Genomic DNA, 17,000 nt, shown 5'->3' with positions numbered 1-17,000 from the left:
TTTTTTAACCAAACAAGCATGTGTGCCGTTAAGCTTTCCCAATGATTCAGGAAGAATCATCTTTGTATGTACGTTGCACTCATTAGCTCTTTCAGCCGAGCAGTGTATTTATATGATTTTTACATCTTCCCTTGAGCAAGAATTGGAAAGAGGAAATAACCTGTGTATTATCCGCTGGAGAGACTGAGTGTCTGAATAACTGGACAGAACTGGAATGCCAGCACCCAGGGCGTGAGCCTGCTCCTTGGTGACCACAGCAGGCTCAGCAGGGCCGTTCCCAGCCACCTCGACTCTCCTCTGAGTGTTGGTTCAGAACGAGTCCTGTGGCCGCTGTGGGTGTCACTGTGCACAGCAGCCCGGCCACTCACACCTAACAGTATGTGCTTTGTGTGTGTGTGAAGGGAGATTAGGTCAGCAGTTGTCAGAAGCAGCCCTTCAGTCCCATGTCCCCGGGGACCCCAGACTGGGAGGCGTCGGCCTTTATAGTTGCACTGTGTCGACACCAACAAAAGCCCAACCCTGAGCTCAGAGAAATGCCCAGCTGGCCGTGAGCCCGCTGTGCTGTGGCTTCTTCCCTTGAGGTCAGTGAAGAGGTGACGTAAGTGTCTGCTGCTGTTACGTGTGTGGGCGTGGTCAGAGTCCGATGTGACACGTGTGACACGCGAGGCCTCAGTGTGTTCTCTACGATCCACGCCGCCTTGGGCAGCTCACACGGAAACTCTAAGTGATAGCAGGAAGCTTGCGGCCTCGAGACTCTCTGAGGATCACCCCGGCCATCGTCCTGACTGCAGGACGGGTGGCACAGAGAACGGTCATTGGTGTTTTCAGCGTACTTTTAGGCTGTTGGTCTGCTTGTGCGGGAACCTCTCCGTCCACTGGGCCAGGCACACTCCTGCCTGGGAGCGACTGTCTGTCTGCTGTCACTCTGGCGCTGGGTCGGGATGTGTTCATGACCCCGCTCTGCTAGACCGTGGGCTGACCTCAGGACCTAACGCATAGGAACTCACGGAGACCGTCTGTTCCTTAACCCGACCCAAAGCACGGCGTGTCTGGGCTCCACACACGCTCCCCACCCGCACCCCCACGTGACCTTGTTGTGCGGTTGAAACCACACTTTCAGCGCTCTCTCAAGGTGTGTGCCTGCCGTGCTCTGCTGCGTGCAGCCCCCTCCTGCTGACTGTCCCCCCTCATACCAGCACCCGACCTCCACGTGACCCCACGAGTACCACGGCACAAGCTTCAGCCAGTAGTAGCGTCTCCCTGGTCTCGCTGCCAAGGAACACGGGCAAAATTAATACCTGAGGAGGGAGGAGGGGGACCAACAGCACAGGACCTTGTTCAGGCGTCTTCTGGGGGCAGGGAGACAGGCCCCCTCGCTCAGAGAAGGAGCACAGACGCTGTGGGAAGTCGGGGCCGCCCGCCCCGAGGGGCCAGCCTGGGGAGCGTGGGGTGGCCTGTGGCTTCAGGAGGCCCGAGCTGGCGCTGTTCCTGACCGGGCTCCGGGCCGTCTGTTTCTTCCTCCGTCCCGCAACGTGCAGTGAGTGTGTGCCGTCTGCAGATGCCACATCTGCTCTTGTGGGCTCGTCTTAAGCCTTCTGTCCGTCCTTCATCCCTGAGGCTATGACTTAGCCATTTCTCCTATTTAATTCTGCAAACATCCAGAAGACTTAATGAAAACATGAGATTTTACGTCTCAATATCCTTTATCTTGTTTTTCAGAAAAACCTCCGGCGTTTGGTTACAATCACATTTTCCTTTCCAAGCTCACAGTGTCCCAAGGGCCTTGTGACAGCTTCCCAGCTTCCCTTTAACAAGCGGCTACGTCCACCGTGTTCTTTCTCCAAGGCCACGTACTCACGTCCTACTTCCTACCTTTTGAGGCACATCCTAATTTTGTCCCTTGGTTTCTGGCCGGTGTCCAGCTACTTCTAAGACAAGGGATGACATGTGCATTAAGCACACACATGACAATGACATGCCATAGACAGTCGCACGTAAGCAGGTCCAGAACAGTCCAGGTGTGTGCAGTGCGTGGCGAGCCCACCAAGGAGAGCTCTACACGAAACACTTGGATTCGCCCAGGTGTTCTAAGGATTACTGAGCACCTCTGTGTGCCAGGTCTGGAAAGCCAGGCGGAGGCTACGAAGGCTCGTTTCATAGACGCTCCCAGCCTTGTTGTCTTCTGTGACGTGACGTCTGCTGGTGCCTTTCCCCTGTTTGCGCTGCAGTTCTCTTCTGTGTCAAAGGAGATTTCTTGCAGTGTGCATGAGTAAATGTCCTAAAAACCTAGTGCAGTAAGTAGTCTTATTTCTTTTGACATGTACTAGGGTACGTTTTCCCCTAGGCCAGTGCTGTTAAGCAGAATTTGCCAGTCATGATATGAAAATAAGCATCGTGTTTGGTACAAAAAGACTGATTTGCTGCCGGGCCTGCTGTGGTGACACGAGGGCCTCCTGAGCCATCATGCCCACTAGCTGCGCGGACGTGGCACGCAGGTACCCTAAGGAAGCGGTCTGCCACATGCAATACCTCTGGCGCGTGGTCTGATCTCCTCAGATAGAACAGAAAACTTACAAACGACACTTAGGTTTGAACACTCCCATCTATTCAATTGTGTTTTCTTGAAAAAGAAACATAAAAACTCAACGAAACAGTTTCATGCTACGTAAGCAGTAGATACGATGGTCCTTGCGTAGTGGCCACGCGCGCTCACACCTCTGGAGAGTGTCCCTCTCTGATTCCCCTCCTTCCCTCGTGCTGTCCGCGCGTTTTGTTTGGTCCAAGTGCACTTGTTCTGCAGGCAGATCTCTGACTGTTTCCATACATTCGCATTCACACACGACTGTGACATCCGAATGTGACATGACTGTCATATCCCAGTTCCTTTGACACTCCCAGATCATGTTACAGCTTTCTCTGTCTCCTCAGTTTTGCTTGCCCCCCACATCTGGTCCCTCAGCACATCCTGTGGGTCCTCCCTTCAGAATACACGCAGCTCTTCTGGAAGTTGCCTGCGGCTCCCTGACGCACGTCCATCAGCCTGGTTACGGCAGCACCTTGGTCTGCCTCTGTGGCTGGCGTGACCGGCCCGTCAGCAGTCGGCTGCTTTGGCATTACCTGCCCAGAGGCTGTTCCCAGCGCAGTATTCAGAGTGCCACTTTCCAAACCCGTCAGAGCGTGTGCCGTGCCTGCCCTGCCCCCAGGCTGGCTGCCAGCACTATTAGAACAGGGGGGAAGGCCAGGCCGCCTCCTGCCTTGCCCTGGACCCTCTGACATCCCTGGTGGACCTCAGGACGCTGCTCCCGCCTCGTCTCTGCGCGCGCCGCCCCCTGCCTGCCGCGTCCTGGCACAGGCTCCACGTGGCTCTCGGTCTGATCAGATGTGATGCTCTCAGAGCTTGGTGACCCGGTTTTACGTTGCATCCCCCTAAATCCAGTGCTGCCACTCTCCTCTCCTCTGTTTTCCTCCCGGTGTTTCTCAGCCTCTGAAATAGCGATTTTCTGTGTTTGTTCACTGTCTCTCCTCCCCTCCTAGAATGGAGGTGTTTTCACCGCAGAGACTTGTGTCTGTTTCCCCACAGCTGTACCAACAATGTCCTCACAGCGTCTGGCAGTCGCAGGAATGATAAATACCTAAGTGGTGGAGGAAGGAGCCCAGTAGAGACCAGCCGGCCATGTCCCGGCTGCCTCTGAGATTAGACTTCCCTGAAAGTTAGCATCATAGCATAGCTTTTTATCATCAGAGGTTTTTGTCCACATGTCCCCGCCTCCAAAATTAGGTGCTAAAAATATAGGAAATGCAAGTTTAAAAAGTAAGACACAGGCCCAGTGGAGCATGTGCTCTGGCGTCAGAATCCAGCCCTCCATCGGCTGTGCAGCCCGGCCCTGCACGCTGAGCCATACACACAGTGGGACAGTCAGCACAGCCTTCAGCACTTACCCTCAGAAGTGACGGCGTGGCTCGGCCCAACAAGAACAACAGCGGTACAGGCCTGCGGGCTTGAGAGGTGTCTGTAGGGGCCTGGTGGCCTGCCTGCCGTAGCTACTCAGGACCTTACCTCGTTTCTGACCGCTCTGCACTGAGTGAGTGGAAAGAGCACAGAAGGTCAGTATTCAGGGCCCATCAATGGACAGGGACCTGTGTTTGTGTTTTATTTCAGCATCACTGCTTCTGTTTTCTAAGCCGTTTATTTTACACATGTGGGTAGATCAGGAATGGTAAGACCCACATGTAGAACCCAGCAGACCTACATATGTAAATAACAGAAACTGCCCAACTACAGGAAATACATTCATTTTGCTTTAAAACTGAAGTCAACACTTTTGTTTTAATTAAGGTGACAGTATTCCTTTCACGTGGGATGAATTTTAAATAGATTATTTTAATCCAGTTTTTGCCTCAATGGTATCATATAACAGGACTCATTAAATTAGTGAATTAAATTATAAGGTTTTTACATTAAGTTCCTTTTGTTTGAGCCCGTAAGATTTTGAGCTCAGAGCCTACTTTATTTTTAATTAAACATAACATATTGTAACTAGTGACTCGCTCATTGGAACTGATCCTTTCCCCTGGATGTTTCAAGTATTTTGAAAAAGTGTCTTACTTTTGACTGTGTCCCGATTGTCCCCTAACGAGTAGCAGGGAAACCGGCAGCCTGACCGCCTGCGAGTAGCCCGCCCGCAGCTGCAGGGAGCACATCTGTGCAGGTCACTGAACCCGCTCAGGCAGACGGCGTCCAGCCCGTCACAGACGCGGTCCCTCGTGGAGATTGTGGCTACAGGTCGGCGCTCCCTCACAGGGACACTCGCCTCCGGTTGGGAGCTTAAGGTTAAGTGTGAAAGGCCAGCTACTGGTTTGTTTTGAAATAATTCCTCACGGCATCACTGGTTTCTTTACTGACAGCTCTACATCTGCTTTCAGAACACCTGTCTAGCAAAACACAGATGGCAAATGTTACAAAGAGATTGTTATCATCCAACAGTTTGGATAATAGACAGAAACCCATTGCCACTTTGTGTTTTCAGATTAGAAGAGAAAGAACAGAAAGAAATTCCGCTATGGAATGTCACTTCTTTTCAGTGTGGACAAGGGGACACTTTCCATGGGGACGTAAGTGGGTCTGCCTGTCGGAGGTGCGGGCTGCTTGCCCTGTGCCCACGTCATCAGGACCGCGTGCCCAGCCCAGCACTGTATCACGTTACACAGTTAAGGCACCGTGAGAGACCCCCCAGGCAGTGGTGAAATGCCCCTGAAAAGGAAGTGGTCTCTGATGACAGAAAAGACGGCTCTCTTGGAAGATGACCGTGATATAGGAGGCGTTTTGACCAGTGTAGGAAGTGGGAGCACATGAGGTGGTGAACTTATATCTCCCATCAAGAGACAGAGACTCGTTATTTACAGTGACAACACTGAGTGTCCCCAGACCGCCGCTGCTGTGTTCCTGCTGACATGTCAGACGCATGTGGTCTTCAGGCAGGCGGGCGGCTCCTATGTGCCCAGTGCCCTGGCCGCTGTGTGGTGCCAGTGATGTGGGCAGTGCACTTACCGGGAGAGGCCGGCATCAGCCCAGAATTGCCCAAATTAAGAAAATTCGCTCCTGACCTTCATCCTTTGTTCTGTGACCTTCCTTCACTGGCTTCCGAATTTGCTGTTGGTAGTGGATGCTCTGGTTCTTGCAAACTGTGTGGGTGCGACTGGGTTTGCGGCATCTCCCGAGTTGTCTTCTTGTCCCCCCTGTCTGCTCCCCTCAGTGATTCAGTGATTCATGGGCTGGGGGGCAACCTGCAAGGAAAGCACAAGCGGCTCTTTTGTTTGCAGCTGCTGAAGATGCAAATTAGCTCAAAAGTGCGGGCTGCTGTGACAGGGGACCCAGACTCCCCAGGGGAACGGGAAAGGGGGTAAGTGGAAGAACTTACCACTTAGGAAAAGGTGAGACTTTCTTATAGTTAAAAGACTTGTTCTGCCCAGTGAGGCAACACTGGGGTGACGCGTGCTCAACTGTCAGCCTGTGTGACCCTGAAAACAGGGAGAGAGACTTTACAGTGTCCCATGGGGCTCAATAACTGCGGAGGCAGAAGAACGTCTCATTGCAGTGACTAGAGTTGGCCTCGTTCTTTCTCCATGGCCACCCCACTCTGGATGGTTTTGCTGGGTCTCCTTGCAGAAGTCACAGATTCGGGCTGTGTGGCGTATGGGGTGGGCTCCTCCCACGTCTCGCCCCGCAGGGGCACCGTGGTCATCGTCTCCACTTGAATTGTTCAGGAAAGTGGCTGTGAGGAAGCCCACAGGTTGCACTGAGTCCCCTTCTGTACTGAGCCCGAGTGTTCCGCTCCCTTAGAGGCGTGGAGGCAGTTATGTGGGAGAAGTGAAGTTCATTCTATGCCACTCGGCTGCACGGCTGTGCCCGCCTGCGCGTGTCCCTGCTTCCAGCTCGTCCTGCGTGACAGAGATCTGACCCTCAGATCACTTTTACTTGGGAACTGAAACGTGCAGGCCCTGTTTTGGCCAGTGTCACATGCATTGGTTGGAGGGGTTCGTGGGAATTGTTGCTGGATTTCCTTCATGACAAAAAAAAACACAAAAGGGAACTTCCCAAATATTTAAAAATCCTGGGTCTCATCCTCTTGTTCCCAAGCCTGACTCTCCTGGGAGAAGACGGCTTTGCCATCCCCTTGGTTTGCAGTGTGAGAGCCCCTCCCCGCCACCACCGCCAGGGGGCGCTCAGCTTCTCGCTCATCATGCCAGTGTGTGAGCCTGGGGGCCAGGGGACTGCAGCTTTCATCTTAAGTCCAGCAGTGGGTACGGATCTTTGTACCAGTTCCTTAAACCTTTTTCCCCACGTCATCATCTCTTAACCGGAGGTGGCAGCTCCCGTCTGATTGCTGACGCGTCCTAATACTGAATGCTCAGTGCTGTGGGGATGCTGCTACCGATGGCATATGCATGTCCGCGGGGGGCGGGCAGCTCCCCAGTTACTGGTGGGGCTGGGCTGAGTCCTCTCCTGTGAGCAGCTGTTCTCCGGAACCACCAGGTTTGTTTATATCGAAGCCATTTTTATGAACATCTATAAATACTTTTCACTTCCCTTAATTTTAAAAAAGAAGTAAATATTTTGTTTCATCTTCAGAAGCAGGGTCATTTTGGAAATGATATGGCCACATTTTGTGACCCAGTGATATCCTCACAAGCTTTCTTAAATCTAAACATATTTTCACTTAATGCTCAATGACCCCAGTGCTAGGTTTTCTGTTCTTAAGTATTTGTCAGTCATTTATTGTGAGGCCACAGCAAGTCACAATGTTTCTTTTCCAATTAACAATTTATGCGTTGAAACTACAAGTCGTTAGTTTTTATAGAGTAAAAAGATGGCTTGAATAATTTAATTTGTTTTCATCTTGAGGGCCTGTAGCCGCTAAAGAGCTGAAAAGTTGAAGTTATGGAAAAGGTTACTCTGGATAAGTGTACAATACTTTCTTCAATATAACTTTGGTGATTTCCAGGTCTTATGTTTGAATAAAATGTTATAGATTATGACACGCATTACGTCCAGAAACATTCATGGGTTTGATTTTAAAAGCCAAATAATGGAAATCACTCTTCCAAATGGTAACTAACGTGTGAACTAGTGAAATAAAAACATAGTCTCAGGAAACTCCAAACATAGCTGAGTTGAAGACGTGTTTTCCTGTCACCTGCCAAGAGCATGAATATGACCCTAATTTGCATGTTTCCTTAGACAATAACTGTGCCCAGGAGTTAGTCTCATTAACGGCAGCGTGGAAAGAGAGTATAAGACCATGGGGTACCATTCTTGTGAAATTGGCCCAGTCGTTACGTAGTCACTGCACAGAGAAAGGACGGGCCTGGGACATCAGCCTGCACCGCCAGCAGGAGGTGGATGGAGAAGGCGACATGTCCATTGTCCTGGGGCCGATGGGGTTTTCATACACAGAGTTTGGGGAAGAAAGATGTAAATTGTTCTGAGAGAATCTGCAGTATCTGCAGATATGAAAGTGGGAGAAGGTAAAGCACAGGAGCCTGACACTAAGAAAGGAGTGTGGGCTGACTCGGGATTCCCTGTGGGCAACCGTCTGGAAACTCACACATCAGTGGGACGCGGTGGCGTCTGGTGGCCACTGTCCTCTTCAGGTAATAAACAACAAGCTGGTCAGGAGTCATCTTGTAGATGAGGTTAAACTAAATGGTAAAACAATGCAAATACTTACAGAAAATGAAATGCTAAAGGTAATGAGAACACATTAAAAATACAGCCTGAGCCTTCCAGGCCGCTGTCACTATCCAGCAAGCGGCAGGTGGCCGTGCGCCCCAAAGGTGCTCATGCTCCTGTGGGCCTGAGTCTGGCCTGGCGTGCAGGTAGGCTCCCCCCCAGCCAGCCCGCAGAGCCAGGCCGCGTGGGTCCTCGCGCTCGAGCAGCGGGTGGCAGGGGGTGGGCCAGGCCCCATGAGGCGAGTCTCAGTGGCTGTCCCCTGTTGCGGGAAGCGGCACCCTTTGGGCGGGCGTCTGTGTGGCGTCGTCCTGTGCTCTCACCCGCCTGTGTGTCCTTGCCCTTAGCACGGAAGCAGGAGATCATCAAAGTCACTGAGCAGCTGATTGAAGCCATCAACAGCGGGGACTTCGAGGCCTACACGTGAGTACGGCACAGCTGGCGCCTGGTCTCGGCCCTCGCGAGCCCTCGCCTGCGCAGGCCCTGGCCTGTCCCCGTTTTGTGCATCGGGCCGGGACAGCCTCTCAGGGCCTGCCAGGTAGAGCCTTCTGGGAGAAACGGTCCTGGGTGGCTCTGCCACACTGTCCAGAGCGCACATGCCAGTGCAGCTTGTGAGTCTGTTATCAACCCAAATCCTGTTTCAGGAGAGAGGCGCACGCGTGCGACACACGTGCACACGTGAGAAAAAACAGACTAACGGTTTGGGGAAAGACTGTGCTTCCGTGATCTCAGGTGGTGTCAGTGCCCAGATGGGACTAAACACTGGCAGCCCCAGTGCCGAGCGCTGTTCCATTTACAGAGGAAGTGACAGCCCCTGGCAGAATGAGTTCCTGTCACCATAGGGCCCTGTTCTGCCACTTCCTCCTTAGAAAGACGTTGTGTAGGCCTGACGTGGAGCTTGGAAACTCCTGCGCACCGGGCAGTCAGAGGCGAAGTTCCAGCCCCCCCTTTCCCCCAGTAAGGCTTTCTTGATCCCAAAGGGTAACCACGGTGATTCTTTTCAAAGCATTTTCTACTTTAAAAGTATTCTTAACAACATCACTTCCACATTCTGTGAACAGGACTTTCGAGAACTGCCGTGAGTTAAGCTTTTGAAACTTGTATTTCTGTTGAACAGTTAAAATGTTTTCCTTCCCAAACAGGGAATTTCCATATGAAATTACGGTGTCGCCCCGTCCCATCGAAAAACAGTCCAAACTCCTTCCATTTGGGCTCCTTTTATGTCCTTTGTGAACTTCCACTAATTCTTCAAATCAAGACTTGACGTCACCATCTCTGAGAATCCTAACCCTGACCTCCGCAGGCCCAGGGGGCTGTTCTCCCCTGTGTTCCCATGGGACTCGCACGTGTCCCCGCGAGCTCAGGTGTCAACAGGAGCCATTGTCACACACACTCACACTCACACACACACACACACACACACACACCGTACTGCACAGCCCTGAGCCAGTTCCCACCCACCACCTTACACCCTCTGGAAAGACTCCCTCTCGTCACTAGAGCCCTGCACAAATCTTAGATCTCTCCTGCCCCGTGTGCACCTTTGTTACCTGCTTATCGAGCACTTCGTAAATATTTCTATCCCGCAATTAATTTGGTATCATATTGTTTGTTTCAAAGAATTTCTACTGCATAATGGGTGTTGAACAATTCTTTGTTGAACAAATAAGTTTATGCAAAGAAAACCCATTGCTGTTATCTGAACACATATTTAAAACAATGTGTCTCTTTGTTGAATCAAAACTAGGATTAAAAAGAACAAATCTCTGCATTTGAACCTTTTATTAATTTTAGTTTAAAAGTTAAGTAAACTTTAAACACAAGTTTAATTAAGTCTTATGAACGTTGCCAGGAAGTGTAGGAAGCGACACCTGCTTTCCAAGCGATCATAATGGATGTCTGTCATGAACGTAGGAGGTGTCAGAAATTATTCCCAAAGGATTTAATTGTCGAGCCAAAGTTCGCTTGGCAGATCTGGAGAGTAACCTAGACTTAAACAGCATTTAAAAGACTGGGAAAGCCTAGAGAATTCACCTTGGAAAGGAAAAGGTCAAAATTTTTAGGAGGAAACACCCACGGTTTGCACCTTGCTGTCCACTGGGCTGGCTGCGTTATCCGCCCTTCGTCCCGTCAGTTCTCTGCAGGGAGCGTTCATAGCGTCTCCTCCTCAAACTGCCTTCCCAGAGCCTACGATAGACGTGGGGTCTTTTTCGTGTTTTTAGAGACTCCTTCAGTGACTGTTGGGTAAATCAAAATGGATACGTGTGAAACAACAAAAAACATTAACTCATTTATTATTTTCATGATTTTTCTTTTCCTACAGAAAAATCTGTGACCCAGGCCTAACTGCCTTTGAACCTGAAGCTTTGGGCAACCTAGTGGAAGGGATGGACTTTCATCGATTCTACTTTGAAAATGGTACAGTTATTTTAAATTGAATAATATGCCTTTTCAGCTTCCCTTGGAATGTCTGTCAAACCAGCAAATTCTTTGGCTCTTTTTATGCAATGAGAATTCTTAGTATTTGAAATTGGGTGGGGTGGTGGCGGGATGACAGGATTAAAAGTGTTGGTGTGTTTTGAAAAATATCTGACTTTGCATAAAAAGTAATGTTAACTGAATACACCCCACATAAGTCCCAGTAAACACACGATACAAGGTGCAAAATGAGTTACCAAAATTTTTTATTTCAAGTTCCCATAAATCATTGTTTATACATGAAAAGATACAGAAGGGCACAGCGTGCCAGAACATTCCACAGAGGGGGGTGCTTCTGAGCCTACTTCATGCTCATTTTCAAAGAGATGACTGAGGTATTTCAGGTCAGGTTACAGGAGTCTAGTGGCCTCAGAGGACAGGCTTCATTTCAGAGAAAGTGACAACAGAAACTCATGTGGAATCCTTCAGGCCACCTGGAAAGTGTGGACGGAAACCCCTGCGGTCCCCACTCCCCCCGTCTGCTCGGTGCGTGCCGGGGGCTCGAGGCGTAAGGAGTGCAGTAATGGTCAGGCCCCCAGACTGTGACAGGGCAGTCTGCTGGCATGGATTGTCACAGTGTATCCCAGGAATTACTTTTCTCATGTGCACGGGCATTTGCAGGCCAACAGGTGACTGGGCAGGAAATGGGCCTTGAGAGCTTCCATAAGTGACCTCTCGGCCATTGGAGGCATCTCCTGTCCCCTGAGAGAGCTGATGAGCTCTGCCCCCTGTGACATCCCTGACGTGTGCTCCTCGTGGTGGGGGTTCTTTCTTCTGTGACGGCAGCACAGGGGTCCTGAGACCCCTTCAGAGAACAGGAAGCATGTCCACTTAGGAGGCCAGACAGCCTGCCTGTCTTGGTGACCTCAGAATGGCCATCTCCGTGTCCCTTAGTCCCGGGAGAACCACAATGGGCAGCTGCTATCCGAACACCAAAGGCCAGAGCCTGGCCCGCGCTGCCCAGTGAAAGCAAAGGGCTGCAGGACACACCCGGCTGCACGGCCAGCACAGAATTGTGGCTTCTGACTGGCTGGCCACAGCCAGGCTACCAGGGAGGGGACTCTGCTAAGTGAAGGAGCCCCAGAGTGAGACGGGGCAGAGTCGTGCTGGTCCCATGCTGGAGACTGCAGGTTCCGTGCCTGACGCTCAGTATATGCCCCTTGTCCCATGTATGTCACCAACTCACAGAGACAAGACCCCAGGATAGCCTATCAGCTGCCCAGTGCTTCGTTCAGGAGCTGGTCCCTGCACCTGGGCCAGGCCTACTCCACCTCCATTCGTAACTGGGTTTACACTTCTGTTTCCAACCACCCCACGTTATAAATAAACACATCTGTCCAGCTTTTCCCCAGTTTTTAGAGCAGCTTGTGTACAAAGGGAACCAAAGAAAATAATGGCTGTGTCTACTTTTGCCCTTTCTTCCTTTGTACTTTGCACAGTGCCAGGTACCCAGTTACTGCGAATAATTAGTAGGTGGGTGGATGGATGGATGGATGGTAGGTGGATGGATGGATGGTTTCTTGACATTGAAACTAAGCTCCGTTTCCATTGTCGCTCCCTGTCAGCTTTGTCCAAGAGCAGTAAGCCGATCCACACCATCATCCTGAATCCCCACGTCCACCTGGTGGGTGACGATGCCGCCTGCATCGCATACATCCGGCTCACGCAGTACATGGACGGCAGCGGGATGCCAAAGACCATGCAGTCAGAAGAGACACGCGTGTGGCACCGCCGGGACGGCAAGTGGCAGAACGTCCACTTTCATCGCTCGGGGTCGCCAACCGTCCCCATCAAGTAAGTGTGTCCAGGCTCAGCATCGGTCACTTCCCCACTGGTAATGGTGTGCCATGTGTCATTTAACACTGGCGGGAAGAGATGTCTCATGAGAAGCAGTCTGTACTCTCTGGAAGGATCCACCCGAGCGGCCACGTGCAGGCTGCCACCTGTCCCGCAGCACACGGCAGTGTCACATAGGGACTAGCCAGGCCAGGGTCTCGTAGGGTTAAATCAGGGGGCCTTCGTGGAATAAGGCAAAGCACAGGTGACTTCACTGTCACAGCAGGCAGACGGGGGTTCTAATACGGCAGTATGAGCAGGGCTCCCGTTCATGGATTATCTCCCTGGCCTCGGCTACAGCCAGAAAAAGGTACCACAACAGCACTTCAAATGCAAGTGGCAGGCACTCGAGCGTCTCTGTCACTGGACCTCAGCTGCGTGTGTGCTCCTACAGGCGTTACACACGTGCTGTTGCACACCTAGATGCACAGCTTGTGCCTGGTGAAATGTGGGGTGACGTGTATGCGAGTGTAGGAAGCCATTTCTCTGCGATCCCAAAGACAGAAGAGCCATACAGTAAAGACGGTAGTGAGTGTCAGAGCGGCGTGTGGTGAGCCCAGCGTAGCAGACCGTTGGCAGCAGTGGGAGTGAATTTGGACGTCTGGAAGGGACACCGGGCATGTGTCCAAGCTCGAAGAACCCCACGCGGGCAGTGTCAAGACATCAGCGTGGCTGGGCAGAGGGTTGAGGGGGAGGGAGGCAGGGTCCCCCTGGAGTCAAGGGAGCGATGGGAATGAGGCTGACAGTTAACAGCAAGTGGCGATTCTCTCAGCACAGCTGTGGCCCCAGACTCTCAGCAGCATCAGCTGTTAGTATCTAGGAGCGGGCCAGGCCATGAAGCCCACTCCTAAGAACCCTGCAGCGCTGCTGGGCTTACGTCTGTGCCCCAGGGGCTGCCCTGTAGCCTTACAGATACCTGCTGTCCAGGTGGGTCTGTAAAAAGGGGGTCAACAAGGAAAACAACAGAAGACATGTTGACATTCACTCTGAAAACAATAGCTGTGCTTAAGAGGAAGTTAGGAACAGAATAGTAATGAAGATGCCCATTTGGGGTGTGTTTTTACCCCCGGAGGTAAGGCCCGCACTGCCTGTTCCTGTGGCAAGAAGGGCTGGTTCACACAGTGCTGGAGGGTGCGGGCTCCCCGAGTATGTATGGGGTCCAGCCTGGTGGAGAAAACGTCATTTTTTGCCAGGAGGCTTAAGTGGGCTTCTCTTGATAGGCCCTCCTGTATTCCAAATGGGAAGGAAAACTTCTCAGGAAGCACCTCTTTGTGGCAAAACATCTAAGGCACGAAAACCCTTCCCATGCGGGTCTTGTAAGTAACACCCTGCTCTGGGCACTTTGGGAGTGGAGCTGGTGACTGGAACGCTGCATGGCTGGTTTTCTGCCCCTTCAGGTATCTTCTCCTGCCATCTATTCAGTGACAACCGTAAAGGGTCTTTGGAAAGTCACAGCATTTTTGCATGAGCTCGCGAGGCTAGGGTGTGGCACCATTTTGCAGCACAGCCCTTCTTCTAAAGGGATAAGCGTAGAGAAGAGCTGCCTCCAGCATACGGGACGTGGGGTTTCCACACAGGCTGGAGGTCTCACAGCAGACGTCAGTTACGTCAACTGTCAGTTATCCACACCCAACTCACGTCCCGCTCGGGACCCCTGGGCGTCCTCCTGGTTTCCACGAGGTTGCAGTTCCTGACACGCACGTGGCAAAGGCTTATGTGGCCTTTAGTTGCCTGTCTGAGTGTCGTGGCGTTTGACCTTGAGGACAGGACACAGGAGGTCGAGCTCGGGATCAAAACACACAAAACTGGGTGATTCCAGAGGATAACTGGAGTTGACTGTAACTCAGTTCATGCCTGTGCTGTGGTTAAGGTTTGTTTCTAACTTGGGCCAGGGCTCGGGCCCAGGTGGTTCTGTTGTGGGTATTTTCCCGCTCGCAGCACTGAGCATCCTCAGAGCTGAAGTTGCTGCTCTGGCTGTTGTGTAAAGACATCCTCCAGCTGCAGGACGATGGCCACATCTTCCCGACTTAAGGCTGTGTTCCCTGTCAAGTGGGCTTCTAGGTTTGCGTCCCAACAAGTGTAGGAACAACGACAGAAGCTAAGGAAGCATTTCCACGTGTAGCCTCGTTCAAGCAAGTGATAACACCCATTCGTTAATGTGTCCAGGAAACACGAATGCTTAAAACGTCTCTTTAGATTTAATCTTGTGATTGAAGCCTGGCTCCCTGTCTGTATTTCCAGCTTAGCGCTGTGTGGACAAATTGACAGATCATTAACCTTGGTTTCCCATCTTAATATTGTCTGTTTAACATTGTGTATTACACCTTTAACGACTGCAAGCAGATCTCTTAAGCCCTTTCAGCCTCTTACTCAGATGAGTGAGCAGGTCCTCTTGGCGACGCAGCGCGACGAGACTTTGCAGAGCAGTGTAACTCATGCTTCTTCTCCCTGCAGCTAACGGAGGACAGTGCCGCCTCAGCATCGCGTCTCCGGGCGTCTGGACGGGAACCTGGGCCCCCCTCTTCATGCCTGTGTGAGTGCATGAAGGCGTGAAGGTCCAATGTGTGCACATGTGACGCCGCGTCTTGTCATCTGTCCCTTCTGTACATCGTTTACACTTCAGCTGTGGGGGTGTTCCATGCAAACAGAGGGGGGCCAGACAAAGATTCCACCTCCTCCAAGTACAACCTGTTCATCAAGTTTCTTTTTGCCAAGATTTAACAGACTTCACATTACTGTTCTCCCGAGGACGGTTTGTAAGAGCAATGTAACTTTTTAAAAACTCTTTGATGTTAACCTGTTTTTGCTTGTTTAACAAAAAAAGGGCAAAAACTACCTTCAGTTTCCTGGTGTGATCGTGGTTGAAATGGGTGGGTTTTCACTGAAAGCTTTGTTGCTGTTCAACAGGGGAAGAGGGTGCACGTGACTGCGGAAGCGAAATCGGGTGGTTCGCTGCCGTGTGACATCCTGTCGATGGGCCAGGCTGTGCACTGAGTCGGTCAGGTCATTGCCGCGTTTGCCACTCTGCTGTGCTGGCAGCGCTCTGCTCAATTCGCTGGGTTGAAATTTTTATTCCTTTCTCAAATCTGCTGTTTTCTTCATTTATCCTGTTCCTTCCCTTTTTGCCTGTTCTCCACTTTTTTCCTTTTGTCTAGTGGTGTGTGAGAAGAGTGAAGTCTGCATGAGGAAGGTCAAGTGAAAACCAAGGCCTTTCAGAGGGAGCCAGCCTGCAGTTTCGATCGTCTTCAGGGCCCACAAAAATGGTGTCAAAACTTGAAAGGTTCTCAGTTGGCGTAAGCTCAAGCTTGGCGGTCAGGCTGTCGCCCAGGGGGCGTTGGGGCTGCGTGACCGGAGGCCGAGGACGGCCGGGGGGACCACCTTGTGCGCATGCGGCTGGTTTTCTGCAGTTCGACAGGCTGCCAGCTTTTCCATTCTCATACGTGCTTTGAACTTGGTCGTTGCGACTTGTGCTTTCTCAGCTCCTCTTTCTGTCAGCGTACAGCTTCCTGCAAGGAGCTCGGATGCTCCAGTTTCAAAACTAAGACAAGGGAACGCTCCCATTTTCTCTGTGCTGCTCGCTCCCTGTAGTGCATGGACCCTCCCCCAGCGTTATTTTGACAGTAACCGTAGAGATTCGCAACCTCAGAACCCTGTCCATAAAGCAAAAAAACAAAAACAGCAAAAAGAGCCCTCGTTTCTCTCATTTCACCCTTCTGTGTTGATTACTAATCGCCTTAGATATTGTTGCTAGTGGATGTATGGTAGACGGATTGAAGCTTTTCTGATAATTATTACACAATTTAAAACAATATATATATTTAAAATAAATAAATACAGTAAATGTATTGAGCCATGTTAACCTGCCAATGAGATCTGTGAAGTAATGGCCTCATCTTCCCTTTTTACTTTCTGTTACCTTTTTGTGAAACGGCTATACGTGGCATACATGTATTTTTAAAACATAAGTATGAAGTGGGGTTTTTTTTTTACACTTTTAACGTAGCACGTGGTGTTGATGTTTCACCGTAGCTCACATTGTCTCCATAGGACTCCAGGAAATTGTGCTTTGTTCACCACCACGATCGGGTTTCACATTTATTACCTTCTATCATTTTGAAACACTGCAATTTACCATGGGACACTGTATATATTTCTTGCCATAATGGTAAATGACTGATTGATATATTTAAGAGTTAATAAATTTGTGATTTCTGCTGACAGTGCGTCCATCTCTTTCTTCAGGGGAGGTACAACATTCATGCCTGAGGCCACCTCGTGCCAACGGTGCCTGTTCTGGTCTCGGTAGGTCTTAATGACTTATCTCTCGGTAAAGACAAAAAGCTGCTTTTTAAGGAAGGACTTGTGGTGATGGCAGCTTCATTTACTGTATGAACAAAGTAACATTGTCTCCTGGGAAAACTGGTCTGAAAGCAAAGTAGTTAGAAACAGGTAAGAGTCT

The 17,000-nt window shown here is 50.8% G+C and overlaps 1 protein-coding gene across 13 annotated transcripts in view; it reads left to right on the top strand.

The window, feature by feature from the left end:
* CAMK2D (calcium/calmodulin dependent protein kinase II delta) overlaps positions 1–16,759 on the top strand; it is a 188,526-nt gene extending 171,767 nt beyond the window's left edge. For 10 of the 13 annotated variants that reach the window (XM_074338638.2, XM_074338634.2, XM_074338635.2 and 7 more), the window contains 5 exons: positions 8,575–8,650; positions 10,551–10,645; positions 12,271–12,499; positions 13,762–13,857; positions 14,996–16,759. In XM_074338638.2, coding sequence (XP_074194739.1) covers positions 8,575–8,650; positions 10,551–10,645; positions 12,271–12,499; positions 13,762–13,828 — 467 coding nt within the window. In that variant the 3' untranslated portion in view covers positions 13,829–13,857; positions 14,996–16,759. The remainder of the gene's footprint in view (positions 1–8,574; positions 8,651–10,550; positions 10,646–12,270; positions 12,500–13,761; positions 13,858–14,995) is intronic. The other 3 variants (XM_074338645.2, XM_074338637.2, XM_074338647.2) reach the window with 1 other exon arrangement.
* The last annotated feature ends 241 nt before the right edge of the window (positions 16,760–17,000 follow it).

Source organism: Rhinolophus sinicus, chromosome 15 (genome assembly GCF_057876585.1).
Source record: "Rhinolophus sinicus isolate RSI-liver-muscle chromosome 15, RSI-T2T, whole genome shotgun sequence".
NCBI classification, from domain to species: Eukaryota; Metazoa; Chordata; class Mammalia; order Chiroptera; family Rhinolophidae; genus Rhinolophus; species Rhinolophus sinicus.
Note: the sequence above shows the minus strand (reverse complement) of the source record. Positions and strands in the feature narration are given on the sequence as shown.